The sequence below is a fragment of the Polypterus senegalus genome, chromosome 15, assembly GCF_016835505.1.
Source record: "Polypterus senegalus isolate Bchr_013 chromosome 15, ASM1683550v1, whole genome shotgun sequence".
Taxonomy (NCBI): domain Eukaryota; kingdom Metazoa; phylum Chordata; class Cladistia; order Polypteriformes; family Polypteridae; genus Polypterus; species Polypterus senegalus.
The window spans coordinates 81,946,567-81,969,587 of record NC_053168.1 but is presented as its reverse complement, the minus strand read 5'-3'; the positions used below and the strand labels follow the sequence as shown (position 1 = coordinate 81,969,587).

Here is a 23,021-nt window from a genome sequence, read left to right as displayed (position 1 = left end):
ATCACATCGGATCTGAAACCTGGTGCACAGAGTGCCTGTTCTTCACATGCCCAAATGCCTCCATCTTGTCTCTGTTAGTCAAGGAGGCGCTGGCTTCTCCATGTTCTTCAGTCAATTTGTAGGTCATGAATGTCATAGGCAACAAATTTATATCACCAATTCACTGATCCCCTAGGTATTTTATTGGAAACGTTGTTATACCACCAATGTAGAATTCTACTCCATTCTAAATTCTGTATTGTCATCTATGAGTGTCCTGCTCCTTTATTTCTGGAAGGTTTGAGCTTCATAATACAATTTATCATTGGTGTAGGTCAGATAACGAATATGGACATGGCTATGCTAATTTAACATGCAGTTAGTTTGCATCTAACTTCATGTTTGATCAATAGGCAACAATATTTTACAGCCAAAGGTCATTCATTTGGAATTAAATATGCTAAAGAGAGTCTGACAATCAATTTTCTTTTGTATAAAAAGCATTTTTGGGTGTTGAAGGTGTTTAATCCATGAAGTCACTGCCTATTTGTGAATTTCCCCTTGGGATTAATAAAGTATCTATCTATCTATCTATCTATCTATCTATCTATCTATCTATCTATCTATCTATCTATCTATCTATCTATCTATCTATCTATCTATCTATCTATCTATCTATCTATCTATCTATCTATCTATCTATCTATCTATCTATCTATCTATCTATCTATCTATCTATCTATCTATCTATCTATCTATACCACTGTTTTCATCCCTGTAAAATACAGTGGTCCTCTCATTCCAATTTTATGCACCAGACATCTAGAAATCCATATGAAAAGTGTGATTTGGTGTCCTGAGCATTGAAAAGAATTAACAATTTGAGGCTGATCACATCTAAGATAACCACCTCCTCAAACATTGTGAGTCAATTTCTTTTCACAGTTGCAATAATGTCAAGGTAGGTGTGCTTTGACACAAAAGACAATGAAGTGGCCCACGTTCCTTTTTAGCGGTCACCAATATGTTAAACATGTACCAAGAGGGTTACACATTTCAGTGTCCTGAAGAAATTCAGCCCACCTCACCACTTCTGGAGCTTTCACCCAGAAAAAATCATTATTTTCTTAATCTTGCACCTTCTATACATAGTTTGCTCTAATGTTTATTAATGCGGAGCTTGCTTATTAACCCATTCAGTATTAATTTTCTACTATCCAGTATGTGTTGACTTTGTGTATTTATTTGCATTTGGAGTTGTGGGTACACATCAGCTTTCCAGAGTAATAAAGGTAGAGCTCAAGTTCATGTTTATTGTTATGTGAACAAATTAAGATGAAATTTCTACCTGTTTCTCACAGTGACAGTAGCAGTAAGAGTCATAGAATGAACATAACATCATACAGTGAACACAACATTTATGTGTACAATATTGTATACTGTACATTCAATCTGATGAAAACTATCTTTGAATCAACAGCTGAAAGTACTAATGGCCCAGTAATGTTTGATAGAAGTCACAAACACACTCTCACCCAAGCTAGATTCATTTAAATTCATACTAGAGTCATTAAAAATCAGTTTGAAACAAATTCATGACTGATACTTTAGTGATTAAAAATTTAATGGAGCTATTGTATCAAACATGTTGTTAATCTTAATGATATTTCAAGCTTAGTTTACTTCATAAATAATTTTATATTACTATACTACAGCCAAGCACACGTGAGTCTATCTGAGGCCAGTGCCAGGCACATATTCTTTTATCCACTTCCTTTGGGAAACTTACAAAGTTTCACTCTCACTATGAACACTACACTGTAGTAAAAAATATAATTATTATATTGGCATAGTAAAAAAAAACTGCTCAGGAACATTTGAAGTGTAATAATAAACCAGTGATAAAACTGTAATACACAAGCATGGGTTCAGACTTTTGTGATTTGACCTCTAATCTTTGAGGTAAGGAGATAATGTGGTTATACAGTACTTGGAAAAGTGTACATGTCATACTATTTGTACTGCTGCTTTATCAGCAGTGTTTGACTGATTTCTGGTAAATGGAGTCCATTAGCTTGGGCTGGCCACGTTCCAGTGGTTTAAAAACCTCAGCTGTTCCCTCATGGATGGGCCTCACTTGAAAATCTAAAGGCAGTCCTTAATTTTTTAAACATGTGGGCCTCTTTACCAAATGGTTTATGTTAGGTTCTATGAAAATAGCTTTCCATTACTTACATAAAGTCTTTTGATTTGCAAATGAATTCAGTGTATTTAGTTACTTTTTCAGTAAAGAAAATATGGGTGACATGAATTTAGAACATGACAAACAAATTAACTTTGTTGGGGGGCGGGGGTAGACTTAACCATTAGGCAAGGATAGGCAAGTGCTCTAAAAGTAGCTCAGGGCCCCATGATAAAATGCATTCATGAGGTTTTTTTTTTTTTCTAAACATATTAAATTTTCAGTCATAACTGCTATTTTCAACAGACTTCTGTAAATTCCAGAGGTGACTCTACTCAGTTGGGCCCTTGAGCAAGTTGCTTTGTCACGGGTATGACACTAACCTGCATTCAGCCCTGCAAGCAGGCCTTCCAATTGGCAGGGAACACTTGGGGGTTGGTGGCAGGATTGGCACTCCAGCCACTGTAAAAAAAACTTAACACTACAAGTGTGGTGTTGCACGGTTGTATTCGGGTCCCAATATGGGTGGTTTGCAATCAGTGCATGCTCCTAACCTCCTCCTCCTTCTCCTCTGTCAACATGGGTCTCCTTCAATCACTCCAGACTAAAATGGACTATTCCAACTATTCCATATTACTGTCATACTACGGCGCAGTTGGAAATGTAGCCCAAAAGAATAAACTTACAACATGGCTAAGAAAAGAGGCTTGTAGTGTAGCAGGGTCAAACACTTAACCAGTATGTTCTACAAAAAAATAAGTTATTGACTAGAAAATTAAACAAAGTTACTTAAGTGGAGTTGAAAACTGAAAACAAGGAAGAAAGCAAAAAAAAGAAAAAATAAGTTCCAAAGCTCCCAAAGTCAATTTTTTTTTCTTAAAATAACCTCCAGCTTGATACAATTTTTTTTTCCAGTGGACCTTTTTAAAATTTTGCAACAAACTCAACAGCCAAAGAGAAAAGAAAGCAACTGGATAATGTGCTGCCACTGTCAGAGTATCAAACATCCACCACCTCCACATCATACACCTCAGGTGAGGTCAGGTGAGCTCAGGTTCAGTTTGGGGAGCATGCACTGGTAACAGCATGTTGCTACACCTACCAACATGATGAAACACCTTGACATCCCAGTTGGCAAAAGCAGACACACAGGCCAGTCCCACCTCCCAGAAATGACCATCAATCTGCCACAGCCAGGAATTACATGGGTGTCCCCTTGGCCTGGTCCCTCCACTTGGATCCTCAACAATGAGATCACCCTCAAGGAATTGCACCACATGGCCACAGTGCCGTAGCTAATGCTCCCTCACAATGCAAGAAATGTGCTTCATTTTCGACTCTGTGAGCAGCCACTCATTTGTCACAAACTCAAACCAGTGATACCCAAGGATTTTCTGAAGAGACAAAGTTCCAAACAAGCCTAGTCATCATCTCAGGTCACTGGATGCCGTCCATGTCTTGCAACCATATACCAAAACAGGAAGCACCAGGACCCTAAAGTCTTGGACCTTCATCCTTTTGCAAAGATATTGGGAGCACCACACACCCCTTTCCTGCGACCTCATGACCCCCCTGCTCTGACAATCTGTCTACTGATTTCATAGGAAGAGTCACCAGAGACAAGAATGTCATTGCTGAAATAAGTAAACCTCTTAATGAGGTTGACACTCTTTTCATCGACAGACAAACTGCTGATGGCTCTGCCCAAGAGGTCATTAAAGGCCTGATGGGAATAGCAATCTGGGGTGGGCAAAGGATAACCTGTGGCACAGGTGCAAGCAGCCCACATATCTAAATATTCCATCGCTAATGAGGTGGTCTTAACAAAATGTTTGCTGCAGTTTGCTGGTGTAGGCATAGTAAGTTGCCAAGCTGTGTCATCCAAAGAAACCAATCTTTTACCATCAGAGCAAGGATAGTCTGAAGAGGGCTAATTGTCAATGTTTTTTAGCTAGTTGCATGCTCATTTTAAAAAAAAATGTGTTTGTTCTATTATTATATTTACCAGACATGCAGCTCCGATTGCCATTATTTGTTGTGAATATGAATTTTGATTTCAGGAGTTTGAGAACTGCAAGACAAAATGTTCAACTTTTTTTGAGCTCCTTTTGCTATTAATGTAGACAATGAGCCAAAACGTTTTTGCAGATGAAAGTATTTGAACTCCTAGGCAACAGTGCAAATTTAAAATAAGCTTACCCAATTCCTTTTCATGATTTCTACAGACTGCATGTTGCTTAGTATTTTTTTCCCCAGGGCTTTGAAAACATATTGGCATTGCATTATTATGAGGAATCAGTTTCAGTTGTGTGCAAGTCTTTTAACAAATCACATTACTTCATTGCATGTATAGAAGAGCTCAAAAACTAATCAGTGACAATAATTTTATGCCATTGTTCCAGTCATGAACATGAAGCTGCTTGTTTCTGCACAAGTGATGACTAACAGATACCCATCTTTGCAATAAATTGTTGCAACATCCAGCATTTTATATGATAGTCACCACTTGTGCAGAAGCAAGCAGCTTCATATTCATGACTGGAAAAATGGCATAAAATTATTGTTACTGATTAGTTTTTTAGCATTGTTCTTAATAGCTTTTAATAAAAAAGTTTTATAACTCAAACCATTCCAGAACAGCTATTTTTAAAGTTAATGTTTGAGATTAACACATATGCTATTTTGCCTTGGTTCGTAGACTCATCTAGATGCATGAGTCATTATTAACAATTTGTCCCTTTCTTTTGGCAACCAAGCACACCTGTGTGACTATATATATATATATATATATATATATATATATAGTGGAGAGCGGCTGGGGGCGGTACCGAGCTGGGATGCCTAGAAGGACCGGGAGAGGGACTATGCCTCCTCCGGACCACAAGAGGGCAGCTGCCCTGGGCGGTTTGGGGGCCACAGGAATGGAGCGTGAAAGCTCAATCCTATAGGGGCCCGTGGTCACCGCCAGGGGGCGCCTGAACGCTTGAGAAGCCCTGGACGTCAGCACTTCTGCCACACCCAGAGGTGCTGGTGGAAGGAAAACCAGGAACACCCAGAGTGCTTCTGGGTGCTTGTGCAGCACTTCTGCCACACCAGGATGTGCTGCCGGAAGCTCATCAGGGGCACTGGGTCATGTGTGGTAACTGTAAATATTGTACATATGGTGAATAAACATGTATTGGTGACTTAACCACCGGTGTCCGCCTGTCTGTGTCTGTGCTGGTTCCCATAATATATCTGACTTTCAGAACCTCAATAATGGAAGAAGTAGGCAATAAAGATGGAAGAATTGATAAAACACATTGTGTTACTCATGTTATGTTAATTTGTAACTTTCAGTTTAAGTTCTATTTTTGCCTTGTACCCTTCCTGGATTTCCTTTAACTCTTTGGATTTTGGTTCTTTGGATTAGTATGGTGGGGTTTGGAAAGTACCCTGTTGGACCAATCTCTGACAAAATGTGCACATCTCCCTGTTTTGTCCCAACCCAGATTTTTTGTGGTAAAAGCTGTAGTGATGCTGATGTTCACTGACTACACTGCACTGGGAGGAAAGTTTATGCAAATGAAGGGTGCAGCAGAAGCGATTGATGGGCCACATGAACAGCAACACTGACTAATAAAGTGAATGGATGAGTGAAGAAAGGACAGATTCCTGGATGAGGGAAATGTGGCATCACATTTCTTGGGGAAAGTGAGATGTCAAATAGAAGGATAAATGTTGGCAAAGCTCAAGGAACACATGTTTAGCAAGAACGCTCTATAGTTTGATTATGGTTGCCAGCTGCTGTAACTGGGAGATTAACTGTGTTGCTTCAGTATAAGTAAAAAGGAAGGTAAGGAGGTGCAGAAGAAAAAGTGATGCCCTTGGATCACAAGCAGGGAACAACTGAACCTGTTTAAAGTTTAAGAGGTCTACCACGAGCGATTCCATTGGAATATGCATTTGCATCTATGGAGTTTGAAAGGAGACCTCCCAAAGTTACCAACCTTAAATTTAGTTTTACCCTGACAACACTTCTTAAACTCAAGCATTTTTTTACTGACATTCTTAAACCAGCGTATACAAAAATGTTACACTCTCTCTACTCTGCTAATGTGTTTGAGTTGCAAACAGCAAAGCCAGACTTTCTGTGGTTTTCCCCTTTGTTCATTATGTCTTGCTAAACTATCATACAGCAATTTATGCTTAATTATATTTATAATGTAAGGAGTAAACACATCAACATCTTTAAACAAGGGTGTTGGGTACAATAGAAACATGAACACATTTTTTGTCTGTGGCTAACTTCTTGTGTCTCCCACCATGGCTGGCAAAAAATGTTTAAGGGGTGCATGAGTTTATCTTTTTCAACAAAACACCATTCAGACAATATCTCATTATAATAGGCATTATGTAAACAAAAGAGCAAATGAGTACCAGCAAGCTTTCTTATAATCTTATTTAAGTGTTATTTACAAAAATCAATGTAATTAACAGATCAGGTCCATATGCACTCATTCTTCCCTTTTTCTTTTTACACTAATCAGAAATATACTAGGTTATCTTTTTCTATATGAAAGATTTTATACCTGATGTCACGCGTATGTGCGTGGGAGACAGCTTACGGGCTCAAATAAGTGTGACTACCCACCAAGCCAGGGGCTGGCACTATGCTCTAATCCTTTCTCTCTTTCTCCCTCTGCAGACCAGCTGCCTGATGACTCTTCCACCTCTGACATAATTTCTGGTTTCCACTCTCTGGATCAGCCCCTGCCGGTCTACCCACCATATAAAACCATCATTCCATCCTCAGTTCTTTTGTATTCAGAACTTATGTCTGTAAAGACTGTTTATTTTGCTTTTGCCTTAACTTCAAGTATACAGGGCTACCGAGGTGGTATTCCCAATTTGGTATTTGTCTCCCTTATTCACACTGTCTTTCAGTTGTATTCTTGTTTTCTATTCTGCCTCTGAAAGATCACATTTCAAAAGGAGATATGTGGTTGCTAAAGTTTTTGTCCAAATGAAACATTAGGTAGGGTATCAAAGGCTAACATGGAGCAAATGGAACCAACAGCAATATGATATGACCGATACATAAATGATAACTGATAAATAATTCTGATCAATACCCAGTTTGCACTTCTGTTTCAGTAATAACTGGTACTGCAAGGTAAAAGCCACACTCATGCTAAAATGCTGATAACTAGGTTAAGTCAGATCAATGTGACTTCAGGACAACCTGTGTATCCACTATAGCACACTAAATAAATCATTTGTCAGGCATGCAATTTAGAAATTTCCTGTTATTCATGTTATAGCATTTCATGATAGGCCTGCTTGTTGCTATTTTCTAACAGGACAGTGCCCAGTCACACATCTATGTCATCTCCTGGGAGAACAAACTTCCTTGGCTAGTCATGCCCTTGGGCCCAATTCTGACATTACCAGTGAAGCACATGTTAGGACTCTCACTATACCTCGTCTCACAACATCCTCAGATTCTTGCCTTTATCGAGCAGACATTGCACAATAGTGTGTCAGATGGGCTGAGGAACACCATCCATCACTTATTTAATATTGCTAACCAAGAGATTTTACCCAATGCTAATGTCCCCAACAATGATTTTTTACATCCGAAACATTCGTATGCTCTGGTTTTGGAAACAATTATTACTTTTGTGTCACCTTTTCAGTTTGGATAGGATCCTTGGATCACTGCTTCTGGGTGCAGTTGTTTTATTGTTACTAGGTGTATGAGTTAGTCGGAAAGAACAAAAGAAGTGAAAATAGCACTTTATTTTCAACATTGGGGCTTGCCATAAGAAACTCCAAAACAGTACAACTGAAACACACAGGTAAAACAAGATAAAACAAATAGTCAACAAACAAATGAAACAAAACAGCATATTGGATAATGACATAAGGACACAATTTTAAGGATACACAATGTAATGGATGATGAAACATTTCCATTTCTTAGACAAGATTTAAATCATTTGTCTCAATAATTAATTTAGATGAGCTTATCAGCATTCTTAAAAAGGCCTGTATGATGGGTGATCAAATGTTTTGAGTCTTACCTCTTAAGAGAAACACCAGCAAAACTGGTATAATCCCCATGGTCTCTAGTGTTGTTATATCTTTCACAAAGCTTTCCATCCCACTCGGACAAAACATTTTGTGTTGCTTGCGCAGCCACTTTTCTGTAGCTGACGTAATGTTTTCAAATCCTTCAGATTGGGGAACAGCTGGCAGTTATGTGGGGCTACGCCTTGAGAAAAGGATGGGTGATGTGTTTCTTTATATCCTGAATTTTGCTGAGGAACTTTTGCAACCCAGCAGTGTGAACAGTGGCATTTTTATAAAGAAGAAGAGGGGTTGTCAAAGGCTTTCCTTGTAACTTCTCCCCGAAGGACATTGCAATAACAATACAGCCATATAATAAAAAGTTATGTGGGCCTTTTGAGACATGTAATCAATACAGACAACACCCCCAAAATGAAAAAGAAACAAATCTCCATGTAGTCATGGCAGCACTGGCTTGGACTTTGAATTTGTTTGGTGTCAGAGAAGTTCTATGCCTCTATTATTTTGATTGCTGTTTAGATTCTAGGACGTAGTGATGTTTCCAAGTTTCATCTTTAGTAAAGAAACATTTCTTAAATTTATCCCAGTCCAAATTTAAGACTTTGAGATTCCCCTTGGACCATTGCATGTACTGATGCTTCATTTCAGCAGTCAACATTCACACACATACTTTGCTTTTGTTTGAATTTTCATGATAAATTAAAACATCTGATTCATAATTAATCTCTAAAGGACCTGATATCTAATCTAGTGCAACATCACACTTTGATTCTCCATTATCATTCACTCCACACTGGCAATATTTTTCTGTCAAACTAAAAGTGATCCTGATTTTCAGTCAACTTCAAGAAAGGTCCTCTGCAGCCCATCTCCTTACTGTTGAAATAAAGGGGGCTTATTCAAGCCCATAGTGATTAGGCGAGAATTACTCTCTGAAGATGTGTTGTTCTCCTGCATTAGAAATTCACTGATAGAATACTTGATTATGAGATTCATGGCATCCATCTTAACTAAGTTCTGAAACAAAAAGCATATATTATAAATCACAAATGCTAGTAATACACATAATTTAATACATCATTGTCAGACTTTGGCCACCTACTAAATCAGCACAATAGAATAACCAGTACAGGTTCAGGCGTAGACATTTTTGATGACCCCCACATATATTGATATTATTAACAGACTCAGACGCTGGCTTATCATCAGTTTAGTTTAAATCAATTAGCCCAAATGTTAGTTACAATGTGAGTATCCCAAAGTGTAGTCTCGTCTTATATCTATGCACATACAAATGTAAGTCAAGTGCTTTTTATTTAAGGTTGTGGTCAACTGTATATGAATAGTTCCATAATTAGCTCTTCATAATATACACACACCCCTTCAAAAACTGTTGTGAAAAGCAGAAACTTTGTAGGCAATAACATTCATTGTCATCAGTATAAAATGAAGGGAAGTACAAAAAATAAATAAACAAAACTACGAGAGGCATTTTGGAGACAGCATTTGAGCTATTCATGTTCATAATGGAAAGCAGACAGAGAACTTATTGTGATATTGCATTCAGCAGGGCAACAATTGCCAGCAAAGCTGTTGCTTGGCAACAGATTACTTTAGATGAAGAGAAACTGGAATATACAAGTGTACTTTAAAATAAGGGCCTTTACAGCATGGTAGTTTACAGTAACAAATATATTAACACAGAGGGGGAATCACTCGTTTACTCTTTTGCAGATCTTTATGTTCATCCATTTTCCATTTCATGTACCTAGTTTGTATTTATGAGGAACAGTGCCTGTCTTAGCAGCACAGGACTCAAGATAGGATCCAACATTGCATAGCATGCCTGTCCAACCCAGGGCACAGTCATACACATACCCTTACACACTCATAGAGGGTCAATGAAGCTTCTGCAATTACTCTTGTATGCACATCTTTGGTATATAGGAGAAAACCCCAAACAGAGACCAGAAGAACACTTAAATCACATTGAGTCAGTACCTGGTTTTACTCCATTGAATTAATAACAAACCAGGTTTAGCCAGCCAGTCAGCCAATCACCTAGCTGACCTCTGAGAATGAGCTGGTGTATCCAGCAGGAAGCACTCTCTCTCACTGGTGATGTGATTCTTGATGCAGAACAGACTACAGCCAGTACCATCCCTTTTGTAACCATGGTGGAAATAATTACAAGTGAGAAATATGATACAAAAAAAGATATATGTATTTAACTTTCTTTTAAAGGTAACATTCATTCCCAATAATACAATGTATAATAATATATACATCAGTGAGAAGCCAAAAAGCCAAAGGACATCACAGCCAAGTGGGGGAATGCTGACAATCAGATGTCCCATCCAGTGGGAATGTCGACAGCACAAGAAGGCGTTTCTGACTTCGTGCTGGATCCTCATCATTATAACCACTCACAAACTTACATATTCATAAACTTCATGTCAGATATGGGCTACTGCCAGACAAACTGTCTGGTTATTAATTCCTTCACTTGTTCTCATCATTTATGACAAACTGTGTTTTTTAACCATATCGGTCAAGTTGACATCAGCACTTTTAAAATAACCTGCTTGTGTGAACTTCACATTTTCTGTTCATCTCTCCAACCTGCCTTCCCGTTATCATTTGTCCATCTCTCTCTCAAGTGAATTGCATGGCTTTGAAATAAATTTCACAGACTAATTTGGCACAAAATAACCTTCTTATTACAGTTGGTGCCTATCACAGGGTGAAAGACAGGAACCGGCCCAGGATATAAAACCATCAATTAACCAAATGTGCTCATTTTTTGTGTTATTCCAAAAGGTATCAAGTCCATTCTGTGATGGCAAACCAGCATTTGTAAATAAGCTAACTTGACTTTTTTCATTTCTTCAGTAATGCAGTATTTTTACATGTTTATGTTTTTATTGTAAGAAGGTTATAGGGCAAAAGAACAAACTTTTGAAAATATAGCAATAAGTGTAAACATTAAAACATATACAGTATGATTCATTTCAAGCTAGCTTTGCTTTATATAACATTAGCACATTGGACAAGTGTAAAAGAAGCAACATTTAAAAATAAGTGTTTGGAAACGGCAAATGTCAAGACAAGTATCTTCATTCCATCTGAGGCTTACAGTGTAATTAATTTCATTTTCAGTATCACTGTCATCACTAGTGATGGTTTAAGTATTTAAGTTACAGGAGTTGGTGGTGGACTTTCTTGGCCACTGCATAAACAATTTAGAATATCAGGGGATAGTAAAGAGTCTCATCCATCCATCCATCCATCCTATTTCGCTTATCCGAGGTCGGGTCATGGGGGTAGCAGCTTAAGCAGAGAAGCCCAGACTTCCCCGCCACTTCTTCCAGCTCTTCGGGAGAATCCCAAAGGCGTTCCCAGGCCAGCCGGGAGACATAGTCCCTCCAGCGTGTCCTGGGTCTTCCCGGGCCTCCTCCCGGTTGGACGTGCCCGAACACCTCACCAGGGAGGCGTCCAGGAGGCATCCTGATCAGATGCCCAAGCCACCTCATCTGACTCCTCTCGATGCGGAGGAGCAGCGGCTCTACTCTGAGCCCCTCCCGGATGACTGAGCTCCTCACCCTATCCTTAAGGGAAAGCCCAGACACCCTGCGAAGGAAACTCATTTCAGCCGCTTGTATTCGCGATCTCGTTCTTTCGGTCACTACCAATAGCTCATGACCATAGGTGAGGGTAGGAACGTAGATCGACTGGTAAATTGAGAGCTTTGCCTTACGGCTCAGCTCTTTTTTCACCACGACAGACCGATGCAGAGCCCGCATCACTGCGGATGCCGCACCGATCCGCCTGTCATCTCACGCTCCATTCTTCCCTCACTCGTGAACAAGACCCGAGATACTTGAACTCCTCCACTTGGGGCAGGATCTCTCCCCAACCCTGAGAGGGCACTCCACCCTTTTCGGCTGAGGACCATGTCTCGGATTTGGAGGTGCTGATTCTCATCCCAGCCGCTTCACACTCAGCTGCGAACCGATCCAGAGAGCTGAAGATCACGGCCTGATGAAGCAAACAGGACAACATCATCTGCAAAAGCAGTGACCCAATCCTGAGTCCACCAAACCGGACCCCTTCAACACCCTGGCTGCGCCTAGAAATTCTGTCCATAAAAGTTATGAACAGAATGGTGACAAAGGGCAGCCCTGGCGGAGTCCAACTCTCACTGGAAGCGGGCTCGACTTACTGCGGCAATGCGGACCAAGCTCTGACACGGTTGTACAGGACCGAACAGCTCTTATCAGGGGTCCGGTACCCCATACTCCCGAGCACCCCACAGGATTCCCGAGGGACACGGTCGAATGCCTTTTCCAAGTCCACAAAACACATGTAGACTGGTGGGCAAACTCCCATGCACCCTCAGGACCTGCTAAGGGTGAAGAGCTGGTCCACTGTTCCGACCAGGGGAAAACCACACTGTTCCTCCTGAATCCGAGGTTGACTATCCGACGGACCCTCCTCTCCAGAACCCCGAATAGACTTTTCCAGGGAGGCTGAGGAGTGTGATCCCTCTATAGTTGGAACACACCCTCCGGTCCCCTTTTAAAGAGGGGACCACCACCCGTCTGCCAATCCAGAGGCACTGTCCCGATGTCCATGCGATGTTGCAGAGGCGTGTCAACCAAGACAGTCCTACAACATCCAGAGCCTTAAGGAACTCGGCGTATCTCATCCACCCGGGGCCCTGCCACCAAGGAGCTTTTTGACCACCTCGGTGACTTCAGTCCCAGAGATAGGAGAGCCCACCTCAGAGTCCCCAGGCTCTGCTTCCTCGTGGAAGGCATGTTAGTGGGATTGAGGAGGTCTTGAAGTACTCCCCACCGACCCACGTCGAGTGAGGTCAGCAGCGCACCATCCCCACCATATACGGTGTTGACACTGCACTGCTTCCCCTCCTGAGGCGCGGACGGTGGACCAGAATCTCCTCGAAGCCGTCCGAAGTGTTCTCCATGGCCTCTCCAAACTCCTCCCATGCCCGAGTTTTGCCTCAGCAACAACGAAGCGCATTCGCTTGGCCTGCGGTACCTATCAGCTGCCTCCAGAGACCCACAGGACAAAAAGTCCTATAGGACTCCTTCTTCAGCTTGCGGCATCCCTCACGCGGTGTCCACCAGCGGGTTGGGGATTGCCGCCCGACAGGCACCGACCACCTTGCGGCCACAGCTCCGGTCAGCCGCCTCAACAATAGAGGCACGGAACATGGCCCATTGGACTCAATGTCCCCACCTCCCTCGGGGCGTGGTTGAAGTTCTGCGGAGGTGGGAGTTGAAGCTACTTCTGACAGGGGACTCTGCCAGCCGTTCCCAGCAGACCCTCACAACACGTTTGGGCCTACCAGGTCTGACCGGCATCTTCCCCCACCATCGAAGCCAACTCACCACCAGGTGGTGATCAGGTGACAGCTCCGCCCCTCTCTTCACCCGAGTGTCCAAGACATATGGCGCAAGTCCGGCGACACACCACAAAGTCGATCATCGACCTGAGGCCTAGGGTGTCCTGGTGCCAAGTGCACATATGAACACCCTTATGCTTGAACATGGTGTTCGTTATGGCGAGCACAGAAGTCCAATAACAAAACACGCTTGGGTTCAGATCGGGGCCATTCCTCCCAATCACGCCCTTCCAGGTCTCACTGTCATTGCCCACGTGAGCATTGAAGTCTCCCAGCAAAACGAGGGAATCCCAGAAGGTATGCCCTCTAGCACCCCTCAGAGACTCCAAAAGGGTGGATACTCCAAACTGCTGTTCGGCGCATACGCACAAACAACAGTCAGGACCCTTCCCCCCACCCGAAGGCGGAGGGAAGCCACCCTCTCGTCCACCGGGGTAAACCCCAACACACAGGCTCCAAGTCGGGGGGCAATAAGTATGCCCACACCTGCTCGGTGCCTCTCACCGGGGCAACTCCAGAGTGGTAGAGAGTCCAGCCCCTCTCAAGAAGATTGGTTCCAGAGTCCAAGCTGTGCGTCGAGGTGAGTCCGACTATATCTAGCCGGAACCTCTCAACCTGCGCAGTAGCTCAGGCTCCTTCCCCTTCAGAGAGGTGACATTCCACGTCCCAAGAGCCAGTTTGTGTAGCCGAGGATCAGACCGCCAAGGTCCCGCCGCCGCCACCACCCAACTCACACTGCACCCGACCTCCTTGGCCCCTCCCATAGGTGGTGAGCCCATGGGAAGGAGGACCCACGTTACCTCTTCGGGCTGTGCAGTAAAGAGTCTCGTAAAATAAAAAGTATACTAAATGTATTTGATGTTGAAAAAATAATCAAATAGGGCATAGCATATATCTGTAATAATTGGGGAGGCTTTTGAATCAGGAAAGGCATCCTGCCATAAAAAATAATGCTGAAACCTATAACACTTCAATCCCACATAGAAGTGGGAAAAGACAAAGAACAAGGAGAAGAAGAATTCAATAGAAAATGACATAAAGTATTGTATACAGTAGGGTAAAATGGCTTGTTATCACTAAAACATTTTTACATCCATATACCATTTTTTAGGCCCAAGGGGAAGGGTGCAGCTATTCAGTTCACATCAGTCAGAATATGACTTTTTAATTCCAAACAACTGTTATCTCTTGGAGATTCATTGTCTCCAGGAATGCTGCCAGCTGGAGTTTTTCATCTCTTTTGCTCTTTGCCATGTCTTGGGTTAGCTTTTTTTTCTTATATTAGCTAATAGGTGGCACAGTGGCATCCTCACACCTCCAAGTGCCCAGACATTAAATTGGATAGTCAACAGCATAGTGATGCTTTTCTTTAAGGTAATTTGGCCTGCTGTTAAATCTTCTTCTTCCTTCAGCTGCTCCCATTAGGAGTCACCACAACGGATCATCTTGGTAATTAGTGATTATAAATTGTCACTCAATGATTGAATAAATTGGATTGCGTACACCAATGTGTCCTCTGCTAGACTGGCATCCCATTAAGGATTAACTCCTCTCTTGTACCCAAAACTAGTTTGTGACATTGTAAAGAAATAATTGGATTTAGAAAACAAAATGCTGGATGGATATTTCCTGATTAAACTGTTTGCAATTGATAAAAGTAGAGAGATCTTTTCAGTCATTGGTTTGGTACTGCATATTCTGACTATAGACTGGCACCCTGACCATGGTGAACTCATGCTATGTCAGCTCTGTACATCTCTGAAAAGTGTAATTGAGTTAGATGAATGAATGGATGAATTCTGTGTGTTTGCTTTTCTGTTATTGTTATATATTACAGTTATGGACTGGCTATTTGTCCAAGACTTGTTCCTGTCTTGCACCCAGTGCTGTCAGGATATGTTCTGGCTCCCTTTGTTAATTAGTTTAGTAAATGAATTTATATTGTAAATCTGTGTAAACACATCTAGGAAGAGTGTTTTGTAAAAATAAGTTGAATCTTTTGAGTTCTGCAGAAAAGATATTACAGAGCCATTTGGCAAAGCATTGCTTATATCACTACCAGATGGGAGTCTGAGACATTCAGCACATAGCAGACATCATCCATCTAGGAAACCTTTCAAAAACATACTTTTCTACTTTAATTATTGTGGATTCTGCTATTTTACTGCTAGAAATTACATATACACAAAGGTTTTAATGTACAAACAGTAAAAAACATTAAATGTATACATGAATATGAGGATAGTGGATCCAGATGACTTCCACCACTAACTGCAGCCTGTGACTCTCATTCTTGACATTTCTCATTCAAGTGACAGACATACGCAGATAAATAACAGCTGTCATGTGTTTGTGCATTGCTTACTGAAACTGAATATATCGTCTTTCAAAGTGAATTGAGCATTTGAATCCAAGTTAATAAATACCTTACTCTATAACACAGTATTTACCCTTTGTAGGTTTAGAATTCAACACAGGGTGTAAGCAAGGCTCAATTTCAAAGGGGACATCTACCACCATGATTGGACTACTTATCAACAGTGAGACTGCACACAAGATTGAAGTAGCAGGTCTGCAAGGACTGAACAAAACTAGAAACCATTATCAACTTCATATTACAACTAATAACCTAGAACTTACACATACACTCTCACTCACTCCTACTGGGCAGCTTCAGAGTTGTCATTTCATTTAGCACGCAAATCTTTGGAATGCAGGAAGAAAGACAGAGTAGCTTAAGAAAATCCAAAACAAGAACAAAAACAAGATGTAAACTTTAGAGAGACAGTAAGCATGCTTGAATTCAAACCCATGACTCCAGAGCTTTGAGGTAACCACATTAACCATCATGCCAACTAGTGTATTGTCCATTTATTTGTCAAAAAACATAATATGGATGGCATGGTGACACAGTCCTTAATGCTGCAACAGAGCTTGATATTGTGTGGATTTACTTTGATTTTCCACCAACATTTCATTGCCATTTATGTTAAGTTAATGGAGCTTGTGGTTCCTCTCCACTGCTCAACAGAGCAGTCAAAAATTTGACTCCCATGATAGATCTCAATAAAACTAAGTAACCCACAAATAGATAAATAGATACTAATATAGAATTAGACAAGGGTTTGAAATTTGATGCCAAGGATTTAGCGATAAGGTAATTTGTGTAAGTCAGATGGGCCCAGCCCATTGAAGAAGCTCTGTGGACTTAACTCTAGGAAGGAAAAAGCTGAGGAACAGGAGAAAAACTAGACAATAGTAAGCAATATGTATATGCAATGGATTTAGATGGGTTAGACTGGTAAAGCATAATGGCTTTTTAAGAAAGAGGCCAGTAATTTCCTTTGGAAGTTAAAGAGGGAATAGACATATTCAGAGTCTTCTCTATACATAACACTAGCTCTTGAGCCAGATTTCTCATTCCATGGAGGTCTCTATCCTGCTCTGGAGTTTTTTAAACTGACTGTGGATCATAAAAGAGAAACCAGCTCATGTTTGGATTTGTCTAGTATCTATTATGAATGTTTACTCTTTTTAGAGGAAGGTTTGTTTATACTCAAACAGATACCACCTACTTGAGTCCTAAGCAAAGACTGCAGTACTTATGTGGGCAGTGGCCAAGACAAATGGCCTGCAGGAACATCTTGTGTCTTTTGAATCTGAATGACAAATTGTCAATGGATTTCTGGCATGGCCTCTCCATACCAAACATCATGTTCAGGGATATTGGTGATGAAGCAGGAGGTAAGCCCTTGGACAAGACTCTTACTTTTTTAGTCAATTTGCATCCTCAGCTTTATCTATGATCAGGAACTTGGAGTAATGCAACCATGTCCTCAAGCAACTGAAATGCTAATCCCCTGCATGTTCTGGTGCACAAACTTTCTGATAGGGTAAGGAGTTTGAAAATCTAAGGAGACCTTCAATGCAAAACCAATATCGGGCTGGACTGACATAAACAAGTCGAGGTTGCTAAATGTTAAGTGAACATACTCCCTGGTTGCTTGCCACAGGATGTGTACTGACCATGGCTCCATGGAACCAGTAAACTCTGAAATGATTATACTTCTCAAATTGCCCCTGGGAACTCTTCCAGATCATGTACAGATTTCCTGAAGATATGAATGTCTGTTACCACTATGAACTTCATCTGGAAAAGTAGTATAAAAAATAAAATGGGATGTATATACATGAAGAGCATTGCTGAGGCATGCTGTCACAAATGTAAAACAGAAGGAGGAGAAGGAGTGTGATCATGATACAGAATTGACTGTCTTACGATCTTCAGCCCATGCATTCCTTACATGAGCTAATGATTGTGACAATTCACTACTCCTTCCCTACCTTTTGCATTCTTTATCTTTATAAAGCACATATCCACACACAGCATTAGGCCAAAAGCCTATACTCTTTAACAAAAACAACAGCAACGTAAAATGACATTTACAACAACAATGCAACAGTAAAGAATTATACATTTATATTTCAGTAACTCAGATTGCACAAGGATCACATCACAATCCACAAGAACAGCAAGAAATAAGGATGAGGTAGAAGCCAACATGTTTACCTTTTTAAAGTGAGAAACCATTTTAAGAAGAGGTTGCTGACATGATTGTACTGTAGTTACAAAATGGGGCATATTTTATTTACACAAAACGTCGTTTTTTTTTCCAGTTGTACTACACGTTCTCACAATGCTTTATAAAAATGAGTAATTAGTGACATAATATTCTCAAACCAGGTAATCTAATTTAAACGTAGGATACTGCTTCCTAAAATTTGTTTCATTTTTAAAATGACAGCCATAAATACACCGTGATAGATATTGGATTGATTTATTTCTCATTTCCAGTCCGCATTTTCTAGATGATTTGTGTGGCTACATCGGGGGACAGCGTGCTATTAAAGCAGCTCTCCTGCTGGTTTTCTTTGTATATGCTGCAGGGCTTCACAGCGCATGTGATCCTTTGGTTTCCTATCCTTTCATTACATAACAGACACACAGTTCTTGTGTGCAACTTAAAATAAATGTACAAAGACAGTTTTCTTAGAATTTTGGAACGTTTTAGAAGATTGGAATTATTTGAATAAGTGTCAGCGAGAATGATGTCACTCTGCATCCGCCCCACTGGGAAATCGTCGCAAAAATATTGAAGTTTACTAGAATGCCTTGGACCTATGGTGCTAAGACGGATGCCAAGTTCAAGGCAATGCTTTTAGATCATTATCCCATTAATCTAACACACCGTCTTCTGCTGTACCTTCAAACGAGCTGACGTACTTGTTGTAGGATGTTCCTGGAGGCTAAACAGGGGGCTAATCTATTTGCTTAAAAGGGACTATTTATCTTTTCTAACGAAGCACTGAGATTCCGTGAAATACAATATCATTCTTAGAAGCGACCGTTGTGGGTGGGTGGATGGGTGTATACGTACTCGTATTTCAATTGACAAGCATGAGGTGCGACCCCTTCGTATTAACATGCCGCAGCTTTCTGTTATGTAAAGAGCGTCTCTATACCCAAACCAATCCTGATGCAACAGAGCTTAGACAAGGACGATCCACTGGCGATAACACGGGGGAGGGCGTGTATAATTAGTTTTATACATAATTAATTCCACGTTAAAACAGTACACCTTGAAAAGTATCATCTTCCGAGTACTATGTTTACTTCTCATTAACAAATGCCAATATGGTCTTGAAGTCGATATTTAAGCCCCCCCTCCTTAAAAATGAATGGAACGCGCCACACGTCATCCATTGTTTACAAATCAAACCAGGCTCTTGCCTTTCGTTGACCAGCGTGGCGAGAGTGGGACGGGGATTGCGGCTTGGAGTGTCCAGCTCATTCATTTCAGGAAAAATCAAAACACGCTGTGAGCTTCTAGCCGACGGTTAGGAGCGATGCCTTGTCGCAAGGAAAATTATATATTTTTGGAGCAGTCAGTGACTGTAGATTCGAAGGAGGTGGACGCTCTGGTCACGAAAATCGGCGAGGCACTGCAGCTACACAATAATGCTACGAACGGCAGTAGCCAGAGAAGCGTGCCCTGCCTTCATCAACATCACTGTAGCGGCGGCGGTGGAGCGAAGCAGGGCAGTGCCAGAGCTGCTTGCTGCCTGCGACTTCGGACCCGAGCTGTAAGGAGCAGAGCTAGCCCGTATAGTATCCCCGCGGACGCCGACTCAGAATGGAGCAGCCTGCGGAGCTGGAACCGAAAGAAGGGGGAAGTGATGGACGATGACGGCGACCCCCACCAACTCCTCCAAGAACTGATTTTGTCTGGAAACCTCATCAAAGAAGCCGTTAGACGTCTCCAATTCTCTGCGGCGGAACGTGTGGATCATGCAAAATCTAGCGATCATCTGCAATACTGATACGGCAGCTATTTTGTATTATTCATTTTTCTATACTGACTAAAAATCGGATTGTAACCAGCGTGGGGAAATACAAGTAAAAGGCAGAAATGCTATCGGAACAAAAGACAAAAAAGTGGGAATTATTTAAAAGAAAAAGTACCTGCATACTACCTGTGATTTTTATATCATATTTGATTTTTTTTTTCTTACGTGCAATTCATTGGAAAACAAACTAGGATTGTGTTTTGTGACTTTTTTTTGTAATTAAAACGCGTTTCGTAATGACACTCTAGTACTGATTTGTTACAGTCAAAAGTGTTATAGTTGCCAGGAGACGGACTTCCTCAAATTTACGATGATTCTTTAATGTGAAAGGACTGGTACTTTCAAATCATCAGACCGACCTTAACCTAATTTAGAGATGGTCTGTTGAAAACGCGTTTTAATTGTTTACGTTGTGCTCTTTATACAATTGCCTTGTTTACAAAGGAAAAGGCGTAAGGAGTGTGTTTGTGTGAAAGCGAGAATGCGTGGCTGGGCGGAGGGTGGAAGGTGCGTTCCTCACGAATCCCAAGGTCGTTGTTGAAATGCCCCCTCCCCCAGTTGGCTTGTTTTGACTGACCTCCTCCTCCTCTCCAGGGGGCGGTTAGCAGTTCGTGAGCAGTGGCACATTTTTTTATGTGCAAAACACGAGAAGACCTCGTGTTCGTACTTTTTTTTTCTTTCTTTCCAAGAAGTGCCGCTCAATGGGGCTGCTTTTCTTAGAAGTGTTTACCGGATTGGACCGGGGTGCTACTATTGCTGGACTCTCAGATCGTACACGTGGACTCTCCGGTTTTCACGCGTCATTGTCTCACGTTCGTACACTTCGCAACGGAGTATGTGAAAAATACTTGTCTCTTTTATAACCTGATTTTTTTTCAGGGTTTACTGTCTTAAAAAATAAAGAATGTGGTGGTTTTACATTTTATTCAGTCTGCCTTTTTATGTGTAATGTGTGTATGAATTATTTTCTTCAACGTCCGTTTGCTTTGTTTCTGTTTTTAACGCGGTTTAGACGATTTTCGCTGGTTTCGTGGTAACATTTCGCGTGTTTCCTGTAGAGTAGTACATGTGGTGAGCGCTCATTGGTGGCCTCCATTATAGCCTCCAACGCTTAAGATGGAGGTTATTTTGGTTTGTTTTGTGTGTTTCCTTTTTTGGGCAAACCGTTCTGGAAACCTCATTAATCCAGCTATCAAATAAAAAATAAGTCATTTACACAGGAGGGCTTTCTGCACAACATGGCAAAGAAAATGAATAGTTGTTAATTTTGCCTTTACTTCTCAATTTCCAAATTATTCCAACTATTTTTTTAATGAGTCCTGAAATCTACCAGGATTTTTTTTTTTTTTTCTTCTAAAGCATTTAAGCCACTTGTTGTTTCTTACACGTGCATTTGTGCAGATTATAACAAAGAGTGGTATGATATACTCTGGTAAAGTGACATGCACACACAACCTTTTTAAATGCATTTGTTCTCCTGCTTGAATGTATAATTTAGCTCTAGGGCAGTAACATAGTTTGAATGTTTTGTCATATGATGTGTGCAGTTTGACCAATTCTTGCATGCTATTAAACCCTGGCCCATTATATGTGAGCGTCTGGGTGTGCATTACTTTACCTAACATTAAAATGTGCTAACTGCATTCCTGTTTGGCCCCCACTTCACACTTTGTGCTGTTGGAATAGGAATCTCTGTGTCCTGGGGTTTGCAGCTGTGGTGGTTCTCACATTAAGTCCTGTGGCATGAGTCCCTGGTGGCTGCAGCTTTTTATTTTAACTAAGTTCATAATCAGAAATCATTTTACCTCAACTTTATCATAGTCTCTTTTTTTTTCCTCGTTCTGTAGTAGGGAAAGAACTGTAAAATTTACATTTACAAGAAATGTTAGATATATTTGTGTTTTTGCCATGGCTTTGAATGCTTAACCCTCTTTTATAATCTTTCTGTAGGGTCTGCTTCCATAACTGTAGGTGGTGCAGTGGTAGCGTTGCTGCCTCTTTAGTATGAGTAGTGTGAAAAGTGCTATATAAATGTCCTAGTAGTGACAGTTGATGAGAAGCAGAGTAGACACCAGGGATAACGGCACTGGATGCTGAAATGCTGCAATTACAGCAGTGTCATGCCCATTAGCGTACTTTGTAATTGGGGTGTAAATAATAAAATTTCAATAAATTGAAAATGTTGATTAAAGTATTCAAAAAAGATAAACCACTGCATTATCCCTACACAAAACTGCTTGCTGTAATTTCAGTATAGAGCCCCAAGCTATACAAGTGTTTTTTTTTTTGTTTTGTTTTTGGGGGCTTCATGACCCTGTATTCGGATTCAGCGGGTTAGAAAATGGATGGATGGATGGCTTCATTAAGGTATGAGTAGTGTAAAAAAGCAGAAGTTAATTGGAACAAAAACCTGATGTCGCAATGGACCTGAAAGACTAAACCTGAGAAACCACTGTGCTACTGGGTAAGTATGTTAGCAAACAGATGAGGAAACAGTCTTCATTACTGACTTCTTTTGGCATGTTGCTACGTCTACAGGGTGTCGCATTAAAGAACATGAACATTTCATTGATGCCTCCATTTCCAATATAGTAATTAAAACAATGAAGTGTGTGTGTGTGTGTATGTATGTATATGTGTGTGTGTGTGTGTATATATATATATATAAAATACACACACTCACCTAAAGGATTATTAGGAACACCATACTAATATGGTGTTTGACCCCCTTTCGCCTTCAGAACTGCTTTAATTCTACGTGGCATCGATCCAACAAGGTGCTGAAAGCATTCTTTAGAAATGTTGGCCCATATTGATAGGATAGCATCTTGCAGTTGATGGAGATTTGTGGGATGCACATCCAGGGCACGACGCTCCCATTCCACCACATCCCAAAGATGCTCTATTGGGTTGAGATCTGGTGACTGTGGGGGCCATTTTAGTACAGTGAAC

General features: G+C 41.0%; 1 protein-coding gene across 1 annotated transcript; it reads left to right on the top strand.

The window, feature by feature from the left end:
• The first annotated feature begins 19,423 nt into the window (after positions 1-19,423).
• On the top strand, positions 19,424-20,994 carry LOC120515703 (glycogen synthase kinase binding protein). Its single transcript, XM_039736950.1, has one exon. The coding sequence runs from the start codon at positions 19,569-19,571 to the stop codon at positions 20,040-20,042; it is 474 nt and encodes a 157-aa protein (XP_039592884.1). The 5' UTR covers positions 19,424-19,568; the 3' UTR covers positions 20,043-20,994.
• The last annotated feature ends 2,027 nt before the right edge of the window (positions 20,995-23,021 follow it).